Source organism: Oryza brachyantha, chromosome 12 (genome assembly GCF_000231095.2).
Source record: "Oryza brachyantha chromosome 12, ObraRS2, whole genome shotgun sequence".
Taxonomy (NCBI): Eukaryota; Viridiplantae; Streptophyta; class Magnoliopsida; order Poales; family Poaceae; genus Oryza; species Oryza brachyantha.
The window spans coordinates 10,481,316-10,504,269 of record NC_023174.2 but is presented as its reverse complement, the minus strand read 5'-3'; the positions used below and the strand labels follow the sequence as shown (position 1 = coordinate 10,504,269).

Genomic DNA, 22,954 nt, shown 5'->3' with positions numbered 1-22,954 from the left:
TTAGTTTGCGTGATCAAGATACTTCTGAATATGCAACATGGATAAGCACCAACGACCTTGGAAGCTACTTGCAATATATTTTGTTTTGATAACAAATCTGACCGCTAGAAACAGGGAAATCACTCCAATTTTTATATGTGCCATCATGATCGACGACGATGATGCGACGACCTATACCATGCATGTACTAAATATACTGTCACTATATAATACTCCCTCCGTTTCATAATGTAAGCTGTTTAACTTTTTTACTTATAATATTTGATTATTTATCTTATTTAAAAAATTATAAAAATATCATTTATTTTACTCGTGACTTACTTTATTATAAAAAAGCTTTAAGCATAACTTGTTATTTTTATATTTATACTAAATTTTTGAATAAGACGAATAGTTAAACGTTGCAAAAAAAATCAAATATCTTACCTCACGAGATGGAGGTAGTAATATGCAATGATCGAGATTGCATGCACACTAGTTGCTGGTTTTATTTATCTTATGCCAGCAGGAGAGAGATGCAGATTTGGAAGTGTTGAATTGTTTTTTTTTATCAGGGTGGGTGATTCATATCAAGCTATCGATATGAACTGATCTTTTTGATGGAAAATATCTGCAGTTTTCAATTGGAGAAATCACTTTCAGAGTTTCAGTAGGGGACGGCAGAGTAGTCTTCCAGTGAAAAAAAATGCTTTCTTTACGGCAATTGAAACATCTTTGCGTAATAGTTTGTAAATATATATATATATATACAGCAAGACTAATACGTGCACCCCTTTAGTATAAGCTATTCTACACCTCTAATTCCAGCACCCCTTTAGTATAAGCTATTCTACACTCCTAATTCCAAGGTCTCCCAAGACCTATCCCATCGCTCACCCTCCTCACAAGACCAAAAAACCACCCCCACCTCATTAAAAGGTTGGTCAAAGGATTAACCCTGTGAGTTAATTCTTTTATGGGCTTCTCTTTATATCTATCTAAACACATCTCTCGTCTCACAGAAATTCTGTTGTTACACGAAGGGAAAAATACAGTAACACAACAAGTAATTTACAGCAACAACGCGGAAAACATACCCATGACGGATCTAATTTTTTAAAGCATTTTTTTCTAACAACGTGGTACAAACGTTTTTAAAAATAATATATGAGGTGAGAGATAAAGTTATTTAAAGTTTGAAATCTTAAGAAATATTTATAGGATTTGTATTAGTATAATGCTATGACAATAGCTGTAGTAACACTATAACATCATGTTACTATAAAATATGTGTATTGTTACTGTATAATTATGATATAAGTGCAGTAACATGTGCGTTGTTAGTGCACAATTGCAGTAATGTCATGATACAAGTATAGTAACATTATGATCGAAGTGCAGTAACACGAGGTGTGACTGCATACTATTGCTATAGTACAACTAATACATGTGGGAGAGCTAAACTGTTGTATTCTCAATCTCTAGAGAGCAATATCTCATGTGTCTTATATTATTTTCTAAAACCTTTTTTACTACCGTGGTTACAAAATTGTGATTTTAAAAACTAAATCCGTCATGGTATTGTTACTGTATTTTATAAGACATGTTACTATATTTATGCCTTCGTGTTGTTGCACTTTTCAGATAGGCTTTTGGGCCCTTAGAAGGGGGTGGAAGGTAGGTTTGGGCCTTGTGAGGGGAGGCCGCATAGAATAATTTATTCTATAAGAGGTGCACATATTAGTTTTATATATATATATATATATATATACACGTCTTTATATTTATTAGTATCTATATAAATACAGACGTGATCAAAACATTTTATAATATGAAATGAAACTAATAGATAATAAGGAGTTTAAAGGGAAAATCATGTTCGGTGAAGGTTGCATCACTGGTAACGAAATCGACGATCTATCTCATCTCATCCAGAGTATTTCGAATCTGACCATCTCGCCCTTGTTGTTTGCTGCTTCAGGCCTTCAGCTTTAGCCACATGATTTCTCGATATTCCTTTTCCTTTCTCATCAAAGGAATCACACCATTCTTCTGAAAATCCTAGCTATTCTTAGCATGATATTAGGGATCATATGACCTTGTTTGGCTAATGGATTAATTACATCTTGGCACATTAATCTCAGTTTGCTCAGCATGGATGTGTTCAGTCTTCAGAGATGCAGAAAGAAGCTTAGACAGAGGGATAGAAAATCTATGCACCTGCCACTAGCCCACTGCCAAGCATAAATGATGCATGTTGTCTCTTCAGAACATGGAGAGAGCCGCATGTAATTCCATTAAAAGCAAGAGGTTTAGTATAAATTACCTGATCCCCCAGCACCAGGGACAAATCAACCCAGACAGCCCACATAGTAGATTCAAGTTGATTGCAGCTCAATGAGCTCAGTTGACAGTGAAACTGCTCTACCACATGCAGTTTAAAGAATACATTGAAACACGGGATATTTTTCCATGTACTAGTTAAATATAATGATGTTCTGCAGAGTGTGAAAAACAATATAAAAATGCAGTTGACTCGTTTCACATTGGCTGTCGCAGAGCTGCCGACTTGTGGTTCCAGTTGATGTTAAACTAACTAATAAACTAACGATCTGTATCAAGCCTTCGTCTGCAAAAAATAGCATGTGGCAGCAGTGTTCTGAAACCAGATAATAGCATTATAGTATCATTTATAACGAAATAAGTTTAACTGACACATGTATGGATTTCTGCAAATGATATTTATGTTATTCCCTAGCAAATATGCATGTGAGTTGTAACGGAGAGCTTAGAATTAAGAATGGTAAATTGTGCTCCACATATTAGCACATATTTAATTAAGTATTAGCTTAAAAACTTAAAAAATAATTAATATAACTTTTAAAGCAACTTTTATATATAAACTGTTTTATAAAAAACATATGTTTAGCACATTAGGAACGTGCACGTGTATGTCGACACATTGCATGAGGAAGCTTAGGTGGTATTTGAGACAGAGGACTTATTTTTAGTCTCATCGAATGTTTGAACGTTTATTATAAATAATAAATGTAGACTATTAATAAAACTCATCCATAATCTTGGACTAATTCGTGAGACGAATCTATTCCTATTAAGCCTAATTAATTCATGATTAGCCTATATGATGCTACAGTAAACATGCACTAATTACGAATTAATTAGATTTAAAAAATTCGTCTCACAAATTACCACTCATTTATGAAATTAGTTTTTTTATTAGTCTATATTTAATATTTCAAATTAGTATTCAAACAACGCCTTAGACTCACCGGAGTTCTCCAGTGTCCAGTAAGTCTACCGGAGACGGGGTCTCACGGTGGTATGGGCTCCGTCCTCTGGGCCTTCTCAGCATGGTTGGGTCGAGGGAAACATGGGCTTTAGGTTTTCTCTACATGTTGATATTGGGCTGTATCCACAGTTGATTTGAATGGGCCGGCCCACCAGCTGTTTGAACTGTCTATGTTGGGCCTACTGCAATGCGGAAGAATCAAACATGGGCTTCCTCTAAATGAAATTTGATTTAATGCCTACCTGGACGTCCAGCAAGAAACTGTTTTTTTTTCTTCTTTTGGAGTTTGGGTTTTTGTAAGAAGTGAATCCCATAATTAAATCATTATTCATTATCCTCCGAAATGATTTGTGCGAGATGTTTAACACTAATATTAACCATAGAAGATGGCACGTGAGGCATTCAAACGTGCCACACCCGCAATACATGTGCCCATTTTCTGTTCAATGGTTTTTACGATTTACGAGGTACAGTGGATAGGCATACAACTCCCAGTAAATACATTAGAGTATCTCCAAGAGACTTTCTACTAGCCTATCCAATCTAAATTTTAGTCATTCAACGTATAAAATGAGCTACAATAGACTGGCCAACCAGATAGCTAAGCCATCCGGTTGGCCAAACCGGCTCCCTCACTGGCTACATTTGGGTAGCCTTTGCCCAGTCCTGGAGACTTGCCAAACAGTGGGTCCCACTACTACTGCTACTCATACTACTCGTGTAGTATGACTACTACCGTGGCTCTGCTACTACTACTCGTGCACTACTACAGCTACACACGCCAACGCCCGACCACCACCGCCACCATCTGCCGTCAGCCGTGACCGCCATCCACGTCGTCACAGTTTGCGCCAACCGTCGCCGCCACACGCAGCCGCCACCGCCGCCGCCATCGTCTGCCACCGCTGCACGCCGCTGCAACCACACCCGCCGTCCACACCGTCGCTGCGAGTGTCGCTGCTGTCCACGCCCTTAGGTGCGTTTGGGGCCACCGTCAGCGTCTTCTTTGCCGACCACTGCCGCGCTGTGGCCGCCATTCGCAGCCGCCCGCCGCCGTCGCCTTCCGCCTCCCTGCGTGCCGCCGCACCGCCCGGACGCATCCTAGTCTTGCGCCGCCGCCTGGCTCGGCTGAGAAGGAGAGAAGAGAATGGAGAGAAAGAAAAAGAAAGGGAAAGAGAAAGAGAGAAGGAGAGAATAGAAAAGGTTGAAATGTGGGTTCAAATGTCATTGACTCAGAACAGAGAAGATGAAGACTGTTGGAGTAAAAAACGAATTTAACTTGTCCAACAAAATGTGGAATGACTAAATAGAGATTTGGAGAGTCCAATTTGACTATGCTGTGCTCTTAGCAGAACAAATCGGTCGGATCGAGAAATAATCCCTGTGCATTAAATAACAAATAAAGGAGTCATCTTTTCGCTCTTTGAAGGAAAAAAACTAAACTTCATATTTACAGATAAAAATAATTTATAAAGAATATTTTTATATACGTATTCTTAGCTATCTGAAAGCAAAAGCTAAAAAAATAAACTACGATAAAAAGCTAAAATCAAAATTTAAGATTGAAAATTAAAATTTTGGCTTGTAAGTTTAAGCAGAAGAGAAAAAATAGGTGAAGAAGCTTCCTTTCGATTGAATCCACCTCATAGATTTGGTGGCAATATTACCTCAAAATTTAAGACGGAAAATTTTATAATCCGTAACAGGCTTAAAAATTCGATCCATCTCATAATAATGAATAATGAGAGGTGAAAAGAAAATACGGTACGTCCTGATACATTCTCCATTAATCGTAAAACCGCTAAGTACACTCGTACCTCTTCTCATACCACGGTGGTTGCAACCAGAGAGTTTTCTTAACTCACTCTCCCCTATATACATTCTTTTTTCTGGATTTTGGACGGCTAATTAAAGCTGCTGTATACTGTAGTTATTCCAGAAGTTTGCACATTCTGAACAACATCTCATCCACCCCAAAACGGCCACAAAAACCGGCACTGCTTCATCAGTTCAGTTTTTAAAAGGGGACCCATGGGTTTTCACCGGCGCTTCCTCCTCCCCGCGTAGCGGACGCCCACGGCGGCGCGCGGCAAGCTCGGCATGCAGCAGTAGTAGTAGCTGCTCCCGCCGGCGCCGCCGCAGGACGAGGTGGTGTAGGAGCCGTTCCTGGAGATGACGCCGACGCCGGCGCCGTCGTGGGCGAACGACTCCTGCCTCTCCCGGAGGAGGTCGGCGAGCCTCGTCGGCGGCGGCGGTGTCAGCGGCTCGGCCATCAGGATGGCGCCCAGCGTCGGCAGCTTGCGAGGTTCGGGCGGTGGTGCGGTGTGGCTGCCGGAGTTCGCTCTGAACGATCTTGCAGGGGTGCCGTCTGCTGATGCTGAAACGGTCGAATTGTGGTTTGTCAGAAATGGGATTTTCATTCAGCGAAGAAATGAGATTAAATGTCATTGGTAATATAGACATTCAGAAATAAATAGCGATCCCTGTATTGTAATAGGTGATGTTATTGATTTTTGGCATTTGTTCGATCATTTATCTTATTAAAAAGACTTGCGTAACTTTTTTTGGTTAGATTTATTACTAAATATATTTTAATTATAACTTGCATTTTTGTGCATATTTGTATAAAGTTTTAAATAATACGAATGGTTAAAAGTGTGACAAAAAGTTAACGTCGTCATCTATTAAAATACGGAGAGGAATAGTTGACAAAAATCTGTATCAGCATGAAAATGAGCTAAACCAAAAAGATTAACAAATACAAATGTTAGTGATATTTGAACAATGCAGAAATGAATATTAGGTTTGAATAAACCATGGACAAGAAAAATATAGATAATTATCTGAATATAATGCTGGAATAAAAATTGAATACTGGTATGTTTGATATGAATAATGTGTTCTGAAATTCTACAGATTTATCAATTTTTACTTTACCTCCATTGATACTGAAGAATTCATCCTCACAGTCTGATTCTAACCAAGGGCAGGCTTCATAGAAAACCTCATCTCTGCTGCTGGCTGTAGAGGTCAATCAAGAAGTTAATACTCTGAAAGCTACAGAAAACTAAACAGTGACCACCATTAAATCAGTCCAAGAATAATAATGTTCATAATGTGATCTGCTCAACTGTCCCTAGGCCCTGGCTGTGTGCCACCAAGGAAGGATGTGTGCAAGCTTCCTGCCATCCCTAACTAAATCATCAAGAGATGCAGAGAAATGCCAACAATTGATCAATGATCAGCTCTATCTTATTATATTTTCGGCGTTTGATTTCCATCAGGGGACCAGTTCATATCTCCTATGAAAATCACGGATGGAATGATCTCTTCTAACGAATTGTCTACATTTAATTATCACTACTCAAACTCTGAACTTCCATCGACAAAATGGATTTTGCAAGGGAAACAAAAGATTGTCCATCAGAAAAGTAGTGGATTGTCCATCAGTACTGCATCCTGTCCCTGATGAAACTAGATAGACCCAAATAGATAGCACTAAACTTAACTATGTTTCCATATTTATGCATATACTAATATAATATAAATAATACTTTTAGTTATCATTAATATTTGAAAAAACTTATCCACATACCATGTTTCTATACAGAAAGATTTCCTGTAAACATTGAATTTGGCCCTAGACACTTTGTAATGGAATTGACAGATGATATTGATTGAAAACGTGATATACCATCCTTTTTTTTCTGTGCGCATGTGAAAAATCCCACCATATTTAACTAAAAAACATTCTACAATTAGCACATCATCATCTCACGCCCTCAAAACATGCTTGATGTGATAATTAATTAGGACTACTATACCCTGCATTAGGAACCTGAAACTAAACTAAACTACACCAATTTGCACCATCTTAGATGTAGAACAAAGAGATGGTGGTGGTTTAACTGTATGTCAGAGCAACACAACCAAATCTCACATCATAAACATCTCAATCAAAGCACAGTGCAACCATAGGTAGCCCATTTTATCAACGTTTTCAAAAGAAGGTGTTACTTTTTTCTTTCACAATAACGACAACACAGTGTCATCACTAACTCAAAAGCACAAGTACGGATCACTAAAAGTCACTGAATCTATTGCAACAGCACAACAATATTAACAAAGATTCATCAAAACAACAACAAGAAGGAGAAGAACTCCAAGATCCAAAATAACAAAACACAAGAACAGAAGACATCACCATAGCCAGCTGCAGCTGCTCCCAGGGGTAAGCTATCATCAGGTGCAACCTGCCTGCTGTTGGAACCAGCAGCAACCACAACACCCTCTGCATTTGCAGCAACCTTCTCTTTGGATTGCAATGGAGCTGGAGCTGAGGAGCCCTTCTTAGCCTTGGAGCTCTTTCTTCTTCCAATCAGCCTCATGCCTCCCCTGAACCTGAAACTCCAACTCCTGGATGACTACTACTTTGTAAGGTCAAACCTGAACATGAGTTCAGAAATGAGATTGACAATTTGGAGAGAGAGATAAAGAGAGATGATTAGTTTAAGGGAGGAGAGAATATACTATGTGGTGCTAGAGTGGACTAAATGGGGTGAATATAAAGCAAAGCAGCAGAAGTGGCGGATCTTGAGTTCTTGACTTGGGGAGCTGTGTAAAAACAAGACAGAGGGAGAGAGAGAGATGAAAGTTCAGATAATTGCTCTCACTTTTGAGTGGCAGCTTGGGCAAGAGATGGAATGGATCCATGGACGGATATTTATGGTTGCTGGATAGCTTGCTTGAAAGCTAATCCTGTGGAAGCCAGCGACCCTCTTGCAAGGTGGTGCATGCAGCTGGTCTCTGCACTGCAAAAAAACTGGTGATGCCAGCTGAAAACAAAAAAAAATCAGGTTGGGTGATGGATGATACATTTCATACATTGATGATGACGGAATTGTGTGCAGGAAACTTTGTAGATGGCTACGGGACACGTCGCCTTATTTAGTTGTGAGGGAATTTCATCTGGGACAATTAATAGCTTGTGTTTTCTTTTTCAGATAACCACAGAAAAGATGATTACTGGTTTTGCTAATGCTGTGGGTGTACCATCTGTTCTGCCAAGGTTGCCATCAGGCCATCACCTTTGCCAACGACACCACACATACATATTACACTTGTCCTGCAAGACTTTATTAAAAGGTTTCATAGTAGAAGATGCTACAGTATGCTCGGTCCATCCGTTTTACTTGTCATCTAAGACATCTAATAGGGCCACTAGTGTACTTTATTTTTTTTGTCGTTGTTTCTGTTCGTATATGAATAAAATCGTTAAAACTAACTATACGTAATTGTTTTTCTTTCATGAAAAAAATTAATCATGCCAAACAATAATATTGGGTACAGATTAGTGACTTTGACTGAACAAATCGTAAAATGCCACCTCTTTTCGAATGCAGGGAGTAAATTTATATAGGCCGCATTCAATTGGGTTGGTTTTGGGGTAACTTATCCGGCACAAAAAAACGTAGCAGTAGATTAGTCCATGATTAATTAATTATTAATTATAAAAAAAATTAAAAATAGATTAATATTATATTTTGAAGTAACTTCTTATAAAAAATTTCACAAAAAACACATGATTAAGTAGTTTGGGAAGCATGCACACGGAAAAATAGAGGAATCGTAAGGCTACAGGCGAACGTGACCATATTACAACATGATAAATAAACATATATGTAAAAGTACATTTACGGTGGACTTATTATATCAATACAGGTAAAAATGATCTCAATCGCTCATTTATGAGTTATACAATTAATAGAAATATTTACTGTACTGCCAGTATCAACGATGTGTTCTACACTGTTCCCTAGTGCTAGTAGAACTAGTCTATTGTGTTTAGTTTTTCTAATACAATAAACCATATTTATTTATACTATCACCTATTCTTTTTCATATTATTGCTACCATGATGTCGGTTTGGGAAGTTGCAGGAGTAGTCCCTTGATGGTGGCTTATTTATCTTGCAATACGCAGATGACATAGTAGTATTTCTTTTTATGGATCATGACCGGGAGAAAGCTTTTAATTTGAAGCTATTGCTTTACACTTTTGAGCAACTATTGGCTCTAAAGGTCAATTTTGTCACAGCCCGCTCTAGCACCACCTACCCTGATGACACCAGAGGGGATGTGCTACATGAAATCAGCATGAACCGACTCTCACAAGTCCATCTGGCCGGTACCAGTCCCATGACACATTCCTGGTAACCGTAGCCGGACCGAGATGCAATATAGTAAGTAAAAGATAATATATTTCTTCAAATTGAGGTCGCACCTTTAGAGTTAGCCTTGAGATTGACCGCAAGCAGAGAAGTAGTAATAGAACTTAACGATTAGGAAAGAAATCCTAAATTTCAGCTTCACTTGCTTCAACGATAAGGCTTCTCTTCAGACTGCCAAGTATATATATGATGAGGACATCAACTCCATCGATACATCCATGTCCTCATAAGTACAACTTTATGGTCCTATTACCCGCGTCATGCATGTCAACTCAACTATCACATTAGTTCTTTCTTGAGTTCATTTCCTCTTCTCTATACCCCGAAGATTTGTGCACTCTTGTTTTACTTAGGAACGGTGGAGAGGATCCAAAGGGGAGAGGATTCACACAGGGTGGATTCGGATTGCATGACAACATCCTGCTCGCAGTGCGCATTTTGGCTATACCGCCCGTCTATTTGTATCGGAACCCCGCCATTTTGTGTTTATCATAGGGAGACTTTCATCTTTATCTAGCAATTCAGTACTTGTTCTACTTGTTCTTTCTTGTACTTCGATTGCTTGCAGGACGAGTGCCCTCATGGCCGAGTTGTCGCACAGGACAAGTTTGTGACAACCATTGGAGACAGTGTATCGGTTGCTAAGGCTTAGCGTCCCTGGACATTTGTAGTTGGGCCATGAATGCCGTCTTCATCCAATTGAGTTATCCCCTACCTCTCATCGAAAGAGCACGACACTAACCCTCACGGGTTCACATGAATATAGCAACAAGGGTGAGTATGAAAGCATCCTTAGAATATAGATGCTATGCAAGGATTTAAAAAGGACATGCTCTAGGTTTATTTTGCATATAGGTGGTTTGGAAAACAATTTTAAATTCTAAGCAATCTTCAAACCTTCACATGAGAATAAATTATGTAAGTTGCTTTTTAACAATTCACCATATTATTGGAAATAGACTCGTCTTTCAAACCTGTATAGCCCGATTCGAAGCGTTCCATCACAGACAATACTTACCTTTTCCATTTTCTCTTTCTCTTTCAATTCAATCCCATATCTCCACACTTAAAACACTTTCCAACTCCCAACTAGGTGTCCCAAGACATCCTGGGTCAGACAGATCCATTTCAGACCACTTATATCTTCCATGGTTACACATGTCGGTTCTGGTAACGTCACCCAATCCACAACACTTTCAGCAACTGATTTTTTAAAATTATAGACGAATCACTTCCCAAGGCCCATAACCGATGGCACAACTATTCAAATATTTCGACCAAAACCTTGTATATACAAGGTGTATGCTTTAACCACAACACAAGCTTACTCCCTCAATGGCCTTCCTAAAGCTTTCCTAGGATAGCTAGTCATCCAACGATTTGAGTAAAACTATTTAACCAATCGCGCTCACTGTTATTGGGCAATCAAAAAAGATTCGCTCTGATTAGTTTTACTGTTTTCACAATTAAATGAATATGGTAAACTTGCTAAGATAGTAGAGCTAGTACTACATGATTTAACATGGTATTAGTAGGAGCACTGGTATTGTGTGGTTTAGCATAATATTAGTGTTGGGCCTAGTATGGTATGGTTTAACATTTACTAGTGGTTGGTTTAATACTGTTACTTAATTATTGTTTATTTAATTGTTGTTTTTTTTGCTTTTGCTAAAGTAATTGTTTTTAATTGTCGTTTTTGCAAAAGTGAGTCTTTAGTTGTATTTCTTTTGTACACTCTTATTTATTTTCTCTTGTATTTGTTAGTGACTTGTTGGATACGGTGGTTGTACTCAACCTTGTTTTTACCCCTTTTCCCAAAAGATGAAGCTAAATTCGATGAGGAGCTGTTTGAAAATTATGCGAGTTGCTATGCTAAGTGTTGTCTGTGGGGCTATGCCGATACAGTCGCTTCTTTAAAAAGCTGCATTAGTTTTGTGTTTTCACTTTATTGTTAAGATTCTGTTTATTTTATTTATTTAATTTAAGATGATTGATCTATACTGAATTGTCATAGTGTGTACTCGGGCTGGTCTGGAATCAAAATTTCATGTATACTATTGTTCAAAAATTGGTGTAAATTTTTGGGCATAACAAGTTCGTATCAGAGCTGACCTTGACAGTAGGACAAGCCAAATGAGGAGCCTTTCCCCTTTCATTTGCAAGTTTGCATTTTCAAATCTTTTGAAGTAAAACTCTCTCACTTAGTTTCCAGATGACAAACAATATATAATATATAATTTATGTTTATTTACCAACTCTCTTATTGTTCTCTACTACTTTATTGCCGAAGCCCCTAACATTCCAACAAAAAGGCTTTCATAAGCTTTTCTTGACTTTAGTCCCACCTCTCTTTCTCAGCTCTTTAGTCTCCACTTCAGTGGGAGTATCACCACTCATCACTGGTGCCTTTTTTTCATCTCTAATCTCTCTAACTCTATATAATTTGCTTCCTATTTTTACTTTTTCTACTCTAATTCAGCAAGTTTAGCTTGAGCCAACTCTTTTTATTTAATGATATCTATGTTTAAATCTATTTCCTGGCTAGGAGCTCCCAAAGATATATAGTAGCAATATTTTTTAGAGTATCAAAATTAACAAATTGGAAAATAGCAAAAGGATTCGATGAAGTACCTAACTTTTCAAGATTCTTTTTCTTAGCTAGCATCCCAGCTCTTTTGTGAATAGTAATAGCATTCCCTTTATTTTCATCACTCTGCCTTTTTGCAATGACGGGATGAAACTCCCTCTCCTTATGTTTCCTACTGAAGACCACCTCAAACTGTTCTAATTTATCTAACTCTTCTTCAACTCTTATTCTTTCAATGTCAGAATCAATGGGAATAGGAAGACATCTTTGTTGTCATCTTTCGCATCTAAATCATCTACATCATCTCCTTCATCATTCCTATTATCAAAGGGAGGGGGAATTCTCTTGAGCTTTCCTTCTAAAACCCTTTGGCTCCCATCTGATTTTGTATCCTACCTTGTTGATGTTTATCAACATAGTAGTGTAAAGCTCATTTGGGTCTTTGCATGCCACTCTAGCTCTGACAGGACCATCTCTATGTAGACTTTTTATCATCTAGGGATTCAAACTCTCGTTCAAGTGTAGCGATGGCTTTAACAATGTTTTCATCTTTTGTCATGGATGTTTCCACTAAACTAGCTTTAATAGGGAAACGGTCGAAATCAAAACTCCTAGGCCTAGATATATGTCTCTGAATATTCTCAGAGGGGAAAGTAATTAAGAACTCTCTTTTGTTAAGCTTTTTAGTTTTCCATTCCAAGTTAAATCAAATAAAATATGACTAAGTTCAATCTCAATTTTTTGATAGATCCCGCACCTTCAATAATTGATAGATACCCGCTTAATTGGCCTATAAGCGGGTTGGCGGGCTGGCCCACTTACACCCCTAGCTCTATCTAGGGTTTTATCCAACTCGATTCACCAACTTTAATGTTCAGACTAAAAAACCCTATCCAGTGGTCCCAAAATCATACAATCGCACCTCTCTTCTAAGAATTAGTAGGACAAGTAAGAAACAATATGACCAGAACTATGGTAAGCATAACATAGAGGATGATTGGAGCAAGAATCAACTATTACTTGGAGAATTATGAGTATCATGGAAAGAAAAAATATTGTTGGAAATGACTAACTGAATACAAGGCAGGAAAAATGCTTTGTTTGAAAAGCCTTCAAGGGAGAACTCTGACGTCCAAATACTAGAATTATAGTAGAAAAGACACGGATCACACACATACATGGAAATAAAGACCTAAACTTCACACCATGCCATAACAGAGATTACCCCAGTAAAATAAACTAAACAACATTGGACTTTTAATAACAGTTATCATAGTCCACAGCACATTTAGCAGTGTAGTACAAGGAGTAGAATGGCAACACGGCCTTGCACAGCGACAGGTTTTCATAACGGGTTTGTTTTGCCAAGCTGATGAGCTCAGTGCTATGATGGGCTTGAGGGACAGAGCTAGGCATGGCAAGCACAGACCCTTCGGTCTAGAAAATTCCGAAACATAGGAAAATGTATTCTTGGAGATGATGACCTCCTTCAGCATTAGGTGACTTGGCAGCAAACTTTGTGCTAAATCTGCAATGTAAGGAAGGCCATAACAATGACAGCCCCCCGATGTTCTTCCAAAATATCATACACCAGAATTTGAGATTTACTCCGGTCCAACAAAAAGTACCTTGAGATACCGGTATCTCGAGGTACCAAATTGTTTTCCACCATTGGATCTAGCTGAGTAGAATGTGCACTGTTAGACCCAACGATGAGAAACGATTTAATACCAGGACCTCAAGGTATTTTTGTTACTTTTTGTTGGACTGAAACAAACCTCCCAGAATTTTGGTTTTGGGTTTGCTCTTAGCATCCCGAACATTGGGCTGTTTAGCTTCATTGCTATCGATTTACCAGAAGCCAGTAACCCGGGGTTCTCGGCATCTCTGCCAGGGAACGCAAGTGCCTTGAAGAAGAACCAGTACTCTAGGCAGCGCAAAAACTTCAGGTTTATAGGCTGCACAGTTCCTATGGTTGCGACATTCTTGTTGTTGGTTGTGACTATGATCTTGCTATCTTGTCTGCCACAATTCAGGCTTTGCAGGAGCTCTTCAAGCATGTGCTTGCTATGCATGTCAACACCCTCAAAAACAATCAAGAACCTTCTGTTGAAGAAATTTTGTCTCAGCTCATGTAGTGGGGTCATCAGAATTTCCAGCATCTCCGCTCCGATGACATGTTTAGGATGTTGAACAACCGATGGTTCGTGCGTCTCCATCTTGTAGGTGTTTGAGAAATTTAATAGCAAGATTGTCGTAAAGTGGCTGCGGACCCTCGAATCGTCACAGGCATGCTGTACTAGAGTGGTCTTCCCGGCCCCAATATCGCCAAGAATCGAAAGAACATCAAGCTTTCTAATTGATAGATCGTCTTCATGCAGCAAGAAGTTGATGATCATCTCCTTTTCGACATCTTTGGCTTCCTCGACCACGCTGTGAATCTTGATCAGCATGCGGCATATCCTCTGCAGTTTTGCTTCGGTGCTTCTATCACCATGGAAATTACCAACAACAAGAGATATCACTCTACCCAAAACTTCGCTGATAATTGCAGAGAGGATTGCTTCTGCCATGGGTGAGCGAACAGAAGATGTGGGAATGAATAATAATCACTCTGGAAGAAACCTACATATGTGTGTTGTATGCAGTCAAGGGTCATAATGATAGTGAAATATAATGTGAAGTCAGTGATGAAAAGTCAAAGATGATATCCAACAAATTGTGAGCAGATGGATCAAGAGTACTGGCCTGGAAGCGATACAAAAGACTTTGGGAGTGTCCTCTAAGCCTCTCATGCATATGACATAGCTAATGTTCTAATTTAAGATATTTTAATTATGGTCGTCAACACTAAGTACATGAGCTACCAGGAGGAAATGAAAATTAATATAAAAAGTGTGCTAACTCGTCAACAGCTGTAAAAACTAATCTAATTATAATAAAATAATTTGAAATATATTAGTGATTTCTCATGGGATTACACGAACAATCATGGTCATTCATTGGCTTGTTTTTGGTCAATATTCCAAGATACCTAGGAGGAAACGGAGCTCCCGTCACTTTGTTGAAATATAACCAGAAATGGTCAAGAACTGATTTTAGTTAGCTAACTGCAGAGGTCTATAGGAGATAAATCAGCAATGCTACCCTAATTAATTAAATAGTTAATTAGATTCATGCCATTACAAATTCTACAGTTTAGACAAATGCCATTATAATTCATGTATTCGCATGGATGTCATTACAAAATCCGCACAATCGCTTGGATGCCACTATACACCGAAATACGACTGTCGTATTTTCGTAATGACCAGATTGCCCCCACCATTTATTGAATAGGCAAGCGGGCAAGCAGAGCGGACTAATTTTCTTAGAAATCCCCATCACCCACGAACCCTAAACCTACAATGCGCTGAGGCCGGCAGCTGCTCGTGGAGGCGACGGCCCGACTGGTGAGGGCGGCGGCCAATCGTGGCGGCGCCGCGGCAGCTGAGGGCGGCGGCCTATCATGGCTGCTGGGGCCGGCTGGAGAGGCTGGCTGCGAAGATGGAGTTGTCTGGATACTCTAGTAGGAGGAGTGCGACGAAAGGAGCAACCCTCGAATTACGGTGCATATGTCATAAGCCAGCAATGGTGCGGACATCGTACACCGAGAGAAACCTAGGGCGACGATGGCTTCAGTGCTGGCATGATGTAAGTACTCTTGGCACATTTGGATGTTTTGGTAGATGTTTTTTTTCATTCTTACTTTCGGACAACTGCAGCCCCCCTCTTGCTAGATATGGATTTGGGAAAATCTTCTAGATTGATATGTGGAGGAGATGGTTGAGTATTGCAAGATTGCAGAGGAAGCATTGCACCGGGTAATTGCAGAGAAGAGGAAAATAGAAGCTTCAAGGTTTGCTTGATGGTAGTAAGGCTAAAATGCATGAACTGCATGTGGAGATTGCTATGTTTTAGGAGGAGGTAGAGGAGCCGAAGAAAAAATTGGATGCAGAGAAATATAGAAATTCTAGGATGGTGTGGTTGGTCTGTGTAATCGTGATAATTATTGTTGCTCGGTTTTTAGTTTAGTTTAGTTCAGTTATACAGTAGGCATATATGTACCCTTCAATTATTTTGGATGATGAATGGATGGATGGATGGATGGAATAAGTTGTTGTAATATTTTGGTTGATCAATGAAAAAGTGTGGTCCGTCAGTGAAATCTATCTATTTTCTATTTTGTGATGCTGTAAAAAGTTGGATGACAAAAGTGTGGTCTGTCAGATTGTTTGAGCTAGAGTTACATATGCTCATTTTACAGGGTTTAGAAACAGGCTGGCAATATAATATAAAACTTGACATATAGTTGGTAGCATGTGCCTTGAACATACATGCAAATACACCCGGCCTTATATATTCGGATCAGCAAGCATATATGTTCAGGATCAGCAAGGCAAAGACTTCACTGGAATCTACAAGCGAAAATGGTCAGGCTCAGCAAGCATATATATATGGTCAGGACAGCAAGCCAAAATGTATACCGAGGGCATATATAGCGAAAATGGTCAGGAAAGAAAGCATATATACACTTGCTAGCAAGATGTACTCCACAACAAATATACAGCAGAGCATATATGTGAATCTCTGGTCAGCAGCAAGCATATACGACAGATCATATGTAGGAAACTCAGATCACCAATCATATATATGAAACTGACATTGTGTGTGCCCACGTATATATGAAACTCAGAGCAGCAGCAAGCATATACACCAGGGCATACAAAGCAAACTCAGACCACCAACCATAGATATATGAAACTGACAGTATGTGTGCTCACATATATATATCAAACTGAGCAATAAGTTTCAAGCTGGGAATATATGAAAATAGCAGGTAGTGAACTGGACATACATTTCTGGCAGGCATTAAACAGTATATTTGCCCCAAAATGAGAACACAACCAAACACATATAGGAAGGTTTGTGCCCAAAAAAAAGACTTGTTCAGAAACTAGTACAGCCACATATTATAGCATTCAAGATGACAGCCAAATAGATAAATTCCTAACTACTCTAGCCGGAGGCTTCGATGCAGCCCGTGCTTCTTTCTTCTTCTGTGGGGTTTTTGTCCTCTTGGGGGTCTGGGGTTTTGGTCATCTTGGGGGGTCTTCTTCTTCGGAGGGGTTTTTTTCTTCTTGGCGCCCTGGCTTGATGAGGCCTCCTCTGTCCTCTTTCTGCAAAAAAAAAAGAAAGAAATTGTTAGTCAGAAAGAGTATTCGGAACAATTTTGGTATATAAAATATAAATGAACATACCTCTTTCTAGAAGTGCCACAAATACCCTCATCACCCACATGTATGGATGGTAACGGGGTGGGTTGGACATGAATGGACCTGAACCCGGACCCAAATAGAGAAGCGGGTCGGACTCCATCCCCATACCCGATCCGACCAGGGACCTACAACCCGACTGGGTGACCCACTCACCCGCCTCTCCATCGGCACTCGCTGGTATGCCGCCTCGCCGGTCGCCACTCGATGGGACGCTGCCTCGCCTTCAAGCCAACGGCCGCCTCGCCGTCTAGCCACGACTGTCTCATCGGCCAGCCGCATCGCCGCCCCGCTCCACCTCACCATCCAGCCGTGACCGGATTGTTGTTCAACCACAACCCGGTCGCCGCCTAGCCGACGGCCGTCTCGTCGTCCAGCCGCCCCGTTCCGCCTCACCGTCCAGCCGCGACCGCCTCGTCAGCCAGCCGCATCGACTGCATCGCCACCCCGCATCGCCTCGTCGGCTGACTGGACTAGGGAAGGGAGAGGGGTTGGGATCTAGAGAGAGGCCACCGTTCGCCCGCCTGGCCACCCGCCGCAGCGCCGCCCAACCGCCAGCCGCCCTCTGGAGTGGAGTAGGAGAGAGAGGGGTGATAACTGGTTGGCATTTAGGGTTACTATATATATTTGGACTTAGGATTGGGTTTTTGCGCCCTGTAATTTAAGGAATCATAGTCTAATATACCCCCCTCAGGCCCCCACGGGTAGAACTCCATCCCTGTCCGCAGGGCCCTGTACCCGGTTACCCGCGGGTTAAAATTGGGACCCATCCTCATGCCCGTAAGGGTGGGTACCTGCCAGGGACCCGGCATCGCGGGTGCTTCAGCAAGCCTGAAGGTTTTTTCAAAATGGCCAAAGCCTTTGCATCTTTTGCATCTCACCCACTTTGCACTAGGCTCAAGTGCACTCCTTATTCTCTAAACTCTGGGCCTTCCTGCTGCTCTCTTCATTTTTGGTGGCCAGACTTTGAATCCCAAGTCTTGAACTGGCCATGATGACCTATTTGACCTATGATGAAAACAATGTCATTGCATGCTGAAATGCACTAATTTAGTCTACTGACTAAAACAACAAAATCGAATATACCAAAAAAAATTGCTACATTACAATGACTAATCTTGTTTCTCCTTCATCCTTATCCATGGCAGCACTGCTCACAGGACCCATCCCTCCTATCATATCCCCTTCCCCACCTCCACCGACTGGATTCATCCACTGCCCCTTAAGGTCGCCGCCGCCATCGCCGCACCCACCACCTTCAACTAGGGTTCGTCGCTGAGGGGAGGCCATAGAAATCCGTCGCCGCCAGACAACTCCGCTGCCGCCAGTCAACTCTCCTGCCACCCGACACCTCTGCCAGTGCTGCTGGCGGAGGTGAGAACACCTCCGCCGCCGCACATGCCTAGGGTTACGCTCAGGTGAAAGGGGAACGCGGGAAGAGAACGAGCCCAGCAGGTCGAATCCGATGCCCTCTCGAGCATGTAGAGACGCACATGAGGGCAATCCGGTCATTACGAAAATACGAAAGTCAGGTATGGTCGAAAAGAACGATTTCGGTGTATAGAGTGGCATCCAAGCGATTCTATAGGTTTCGTAATGGCATCTATGTGAATACATGAATTGTAATGCCATTTTTCTAAACTGCACAATTTGTAATGGCACAAACCTAATTAATCCCAAAAACGATGGGCTCCTTCCATCAATACATCATAGCAGAAAAGGTAAGTAATGTTGGGCATAATTGGGCTCGTTCGCACGAGGGGGTGCGGAGGAGTATAATCAGCGCACGCAAACCAAGAAAGTCTATTAGCATATGATTAATTAAGTATTAGCTATTAACAACTTGAAAATGGATTAATATGATTTTTTACAACAACTTTCATATAAACTTTTTTAGCAAAAAATATACCGCTTAGCAGTTCGGAAAGCGTGCGCGCGGAAAAAGTCAGGAAAGTTGAACTCAACAGCGTCTCTCGAACGAGCCCATTATCTCACCAAAATTTAATTTCCATGCGACTAACCTACTTAAGAGTAAACATCCATTAGAAAATGGGTCCTACATGTTAATGGAATAAGTGAATATGTTGATTTTTGATATTTGATTCAAAAATTGAATTTTTTATGGATTATACTCAAATTATATAAAAGTAAACAAACAGTTTGTATACTTATGATGGAAAACACATGCATTTTGAACCTCAAAATACTATTATGATAAACACAAATTCAAATACCAGTAAAAAATCCAAATTATTTTGAAAATTCCGCTACATGTAATCAAATGATTTTCAATTTCATTGCGTGGCTGCAATATAATTCAAAAGGTATGAAACTTTACCTAAATAAATTTTATTATGTATGAATTATTATTATAAAAATATAAAACAATTGTTACATTCCTAATTACATTTCACTAACTATCATTAAATGAATTAAATGGCAATTAATAATTGACTATTGCCACATATGAGGTATAAGAGGGGACAATGACCCTTAGATAAAATCACAATAGATGGTTCAAAAAAATTTTGGTGCACCTTAAAATTTTCTATGAAATGATATAGTTAGGAAAGGACCATCTGGATAACAAGATAGGAAAAGTGCTTTTTACGATAACAAGGGAGAAGTCTGAAACTCTGAACGTTTACGACTGAAAAGAGAACTTGCTACACATATATATGGAATAACGGCCCGAATCTCAAATAACGTAATAAGATAGAACCACAGTAAACTAAACAGCAGTAACTATTCAACAAAAATTATCATAGACCACAAAAGCAATGAGCAGCAAGTGCAGGAGTAAAAAGGAAACATGGCTTTGATCAGTGGAGTATCCAGGAATTTTATTTGGGTGGTCCAACTTACATAATTTTTTAATTATCACAAATATAACATATAATAAAAATATAAAATTAATCAAAAGTGTATTTTACATACTCCCTCCATATTTTTATGTATGATACCGTTGACTTTTAGAATCACGTTTGACCATTTGTCTTATTTAAAATTTATATCCAAATATGCAAAATTATAATGCATAGTTAAAGTTTCTATAATAATAAATCATATTATAACAAAATAATTAATAATTATATAATTTTTTTGAATAAGACGAATGGTCAAACGTGGACCTAAAAAATCAACGGCGTCATATAAAAAAATATGAAGGGAGTATATTAATAAATAATAATTTTATTTTATATTTACTATATATATACACACACTTAAGTTGAGATTTCTTTGGATGGTCCCGGGACCACCCTCTGTCTCTGCCACTGGGTTTGATTTGTCAAACAGAGTTCAATGTCATGAGGAGCTAGGCGAGGGGCCGAGATCCTACAGCCAAAGCCTTACTCTGTTTGACATAGTAGTGTATTCTTGGAGATGCTGAACTTCATAGAGTATAGGTGACTTGGCAGCAAATTCTCGGCCAGATCTGCAGACTACCCAAGGCCCTTGCCAAACATTTCAGCCCCCAATAAAATTCTGTGACGCCAAAAACCAAAATTTCAGATTTGGATTCCTTCTAATCATACTCCCGATGATCTTCGCGCCAAAGAATGATCCATTCATCTTCATGGCTATTGATTTGCTTGCTTCCACCAACCCAGGGTTCTCCTCGACATCTATGCTGTCGAATGCATGTGCCTTGAAGAAGAACCAATACTCTAGGAAAGGCAAAAACTTCAAATTGATTGGTTGTACTGTTCCTAATGTTGCTACTTGCTTCTTGCTGGCTGTGACTACGATCTTGCTCCCTTGTATGCTACAACTCAGGCTTTGCATGAACTCCTCAAGTATGTGCTTCTTCTCCATGTGTACATCCTCAAACACAATCAAGAACCTTTGGTTGAAGACATTTTGTTTCAGTTCATGTAAAATATCGCCCAAATTTGCAGCATCTTCAATGATATGTTTAGGTTGAACATCTCTTGGTTCACGCATCTCCATCTTGTAGGTCTGTGAGAAATTGAACAGCAAGATTGTTGTAAAGTAATTGCGCACTCTACGATCATCGCAAGCATGCTACACTAGGGTGGTCTTCCCAACCCCAGTAGTACCGATAATCGAAAGAACACTAACCTTTCTAGCGGACATCTCATCGTCGTGGAGCAACAAGTTGATGATCATCTCCTTTTCAACATATCGGTCGAACATCCGCCCATCGATGAAAATGTTAGTATGTATAGGTCAACAAACTTGCCGGCACCCTTGAAGGAGCATGATGAACAGCTTGAGATCACCACATATGGTCTGCAAGCTCTCAACCACCCAGTCAATCTCATCAAAACCAATGTTCTGGCAAGACAATGTGCTCTTCACGGTGAAAGCCGCAACACGCACCTGCTTTGACAGATTGAACATGGACATGGAGAACGGTTTTAGGGGTACATCATCGTTATTCTCACTTTCAAGCTCGGCTCTCCGTACTAGATCATATCGAGCAAGTATTTGCCCTGGTATGTACAATTGATGAGCTCCTAAAGCCACTTGAGAATGCCACGGTTGGTGATCTCCCTTGCTTTGGCCTTGCTATGAATCTTGATCAGCATGCCACCTATCCTCTGCAGCTTACCTTCTGTGCTTCTGTAACTGCTAAAATTTCCAACAAGAAGAGATATCGCTCTACCGATCATATCACCAATGACTGCAGAGAAGATTGCTTCTGCCATTGGCGAAAGAGCAGAAGATGTATGAGGCTCTCTCTAGAAGAAACACACGGCTGTGTGTTGTATGGTGCATGACGTCAAAGTTCATAACTCCATAGAAATGTAAGTTTGTGATGTCAAGATGATAAGCGTGAGCAGGTGGTTAACAAAGTAGCCTGAAGGCGACACATAAGACTTGGCTGTTGCTCTCACTATATTAATTTTAGTGATACAATAGTACAAGAGATAAGGCACCACAATGTAATATAGTAAGTGTGCAAGTTCTCATGGGCCATAAAGAAATATGACGCTATTAGTACCAAAGATTCCAAACATGGTACACATTTCTCATTGGATCGCATGAAACAGTTTTGGCCATTTATTGGTTTTTTTAGACTTTTTGGTCGATGTTCGAAAGAAACCTAGAAAAATTGATTCCTGAAGGAAGCAGGAGCTTGGCTCACTTAGTTGAAGATAACCAGAAAGGGCTGAGCATGAATTTTGGTCAGCTAACTACAGAGGACTAGAGGAAATAAACAAAAATAATCTAGGCTACGGTCTTTCTCCTCTTGAAACCGAGTGCAAGATCCATTCATTAAATATCAGTACGAGAATACAATGACAAAATAGCTGCATAGATGGCTAGTCAGGGTTCGGAATAATTTCGGATGAAATTTGTTCAAACAATATTTGAATTCAAATTTGAAGATTCATGGAAAAAAGAAAACATCAAACAGCCCAACGACACATAAAAATCCAGCAAGTATAGTCCATCAACACATCAAAACTCAGCAATATATCCCATCAACACATAAATATCCAGCAATTTATAGCCCATCAACACATTAAAATCCAGCAATATACAACATTATAGATTAACAACAA

General features: G+C 39.8%; 2 protein-coding genes, 2 long non-coding RNA genes and 1 pseudogene across 7 annotated transcripts; 1 reads left to right on the top strand and 4 right to left on the bottom strand.

The window, feature by feature from the left end:
• Positions 1 to 4,915: 4,915 nt before the first annotated feature.
• Positions 4,916 to 8,133, bottom strand: LOC102714335. Of its 3 annotated transcripts, none has more exons than XM_015842971.2 (4): positions 7,820 to 8,133; positions 7,494 to 7,705; positions 6,227 to 6,310; positions 4,916 to 5,666 (listed from the first exon to the last, which is right to left on the bottom strand). In XM_015842971.2, exons 2-4 carry the CDS (start codon positions 7,675 to 7,677, stop codon positions 5,329 to 5,331), a joined length of 606 nt encoding a protein of 201 aa, XP_015698457.1. In that variant the 5' UTR covers positions 7,678 to 7,705; positions 7,820 to 8,133; the 3' UTR covers positions 4,916 to 5,328. The 3 variants fall into 3 exon arrangements, with proteins under 3 accessions (XP_015698457.1, XP_015698454.1, XP_040385847.1); XM_015842968.2 differs by having other exon boundaries at positions 7,494 to 7,735; positions 7,820 to 8,132; XM_040529913.1 differs by having other exon boundaries at positions 7,494 to 8,132.
• A 5,211-nt stretch (positions 8,134 to 13,344) lies between these two features.
• LOC102708760 lies at positions 13,345 to 14,678 on the bottom strand (annotated as a pseudogene).
• A 770-nt stretch (positions 14,679 to 15,448) lies between these two features.
• LOC107305425 lies at positions 15,449 to 16,312 on the top strand. Its single transcript, XR_001551578.2, has 2 exons — positions 15,449 to 15,798; positions 15,870 to 16,312. It is a non-coding gene; the product is annotated as an uncharacterized LOC107305425 (long non-coding RNA).
• Positions 16,313 to 16,903: 591 nt separating this feature from the next.
• On the bottom strand, positions 16,904 to 18,234 carry LOC121055947. Its single transcript, XR_005812899.1, has 2 exons — positions 17,406 to 18,234; positions 16,904 to 17,324 (listed from the first exon to the last, which is right to left on the bottom strand). It is a non-coding gene; the product is annotated as an uncharacterized LOC121055947 (long non-coding RNA).
• A 2,459-nt stretch (positions 18,235 to 20,693) lies between these two features.
• LOC102709043 (putative disease resistance protein At3g14460) lies at positions 20,694 to 22,071 on the bottom strand. 2 transcript variants are annotated; one of them, XM_015843123.2, is made up of 3 exons: positions 21,765 to 22,071; positions 21,504 to 21,674; positions 20,694 to 21,380 (listed from the first exon to the last, which is right to left on the bottom strand). In XM_015843123.2, the coding sequence occupies exons 2-3, from the start codon at positions 21,576 to 21,578 to the stop codon at positions 20,889 to 20,891; spliced, it is 567 nt and encodes a 188-aa protein (XP_015698609.1). In that variant the 5' UTR covers positions 21,579 to 21,674; positions 21,765 to 22,071; the 3' UTR covers positions 20,694 to 20,888. The 2 variants fall into 2 exon arrangements, with proteins under 2 accessions (XP_015698609.1, XP_015698608.1); XM_015843122.2 differs by having other exon boundaries at positions 21,504 to 22,071.
• Positions 22,072 to 22,954: the final 883 nt, after the last annotated feature.

What these genes read in the sequence shown, in the direction of transcription:
- LOC102714335 (XM_015842971.2), bottom strand. Translation starts at nt 7,677, where the DNA reads ATGAGGCTGATTGGAAGAAGAAAGAGCTCCAAGGCTAAGAAGGGCTCC. An exon ending in AGCAGCTGCAGCTGGCTATG is followed by an intron (nt 6,311 to 7,493) that starts GTGATGTCTTCT and finishes TGACCTCTACAG; the next exon opens with CCAGCAGCAGAGATGAGGTT. An exon ending in ATTCTTCAGTATCAATGGAG is followed by an intron (nt 5,667 to 6,226) that starts GTAAAGTAAAAA and finishes CGACCGTTTCAG; the next exon opens with CATCAGCAGACGGCACCCCT.
- LOC102709043 (XM_015843122.2), bottom strand. Translation starts at nt 21,578, where the DNA reads ATGTTCGACCGATATGTTGAAAAGGAGATGATCATCAACTTGTTGCTC. An exon ending in ATGAGATGTCCGCTAGAAAG is followed by an intron (nt 21,381 to 21,503) that starts GTTAGTGTTCTT and finishes AATTTCTCACAG; the next exon opens with ACCTACAAGATGGAGATGCG.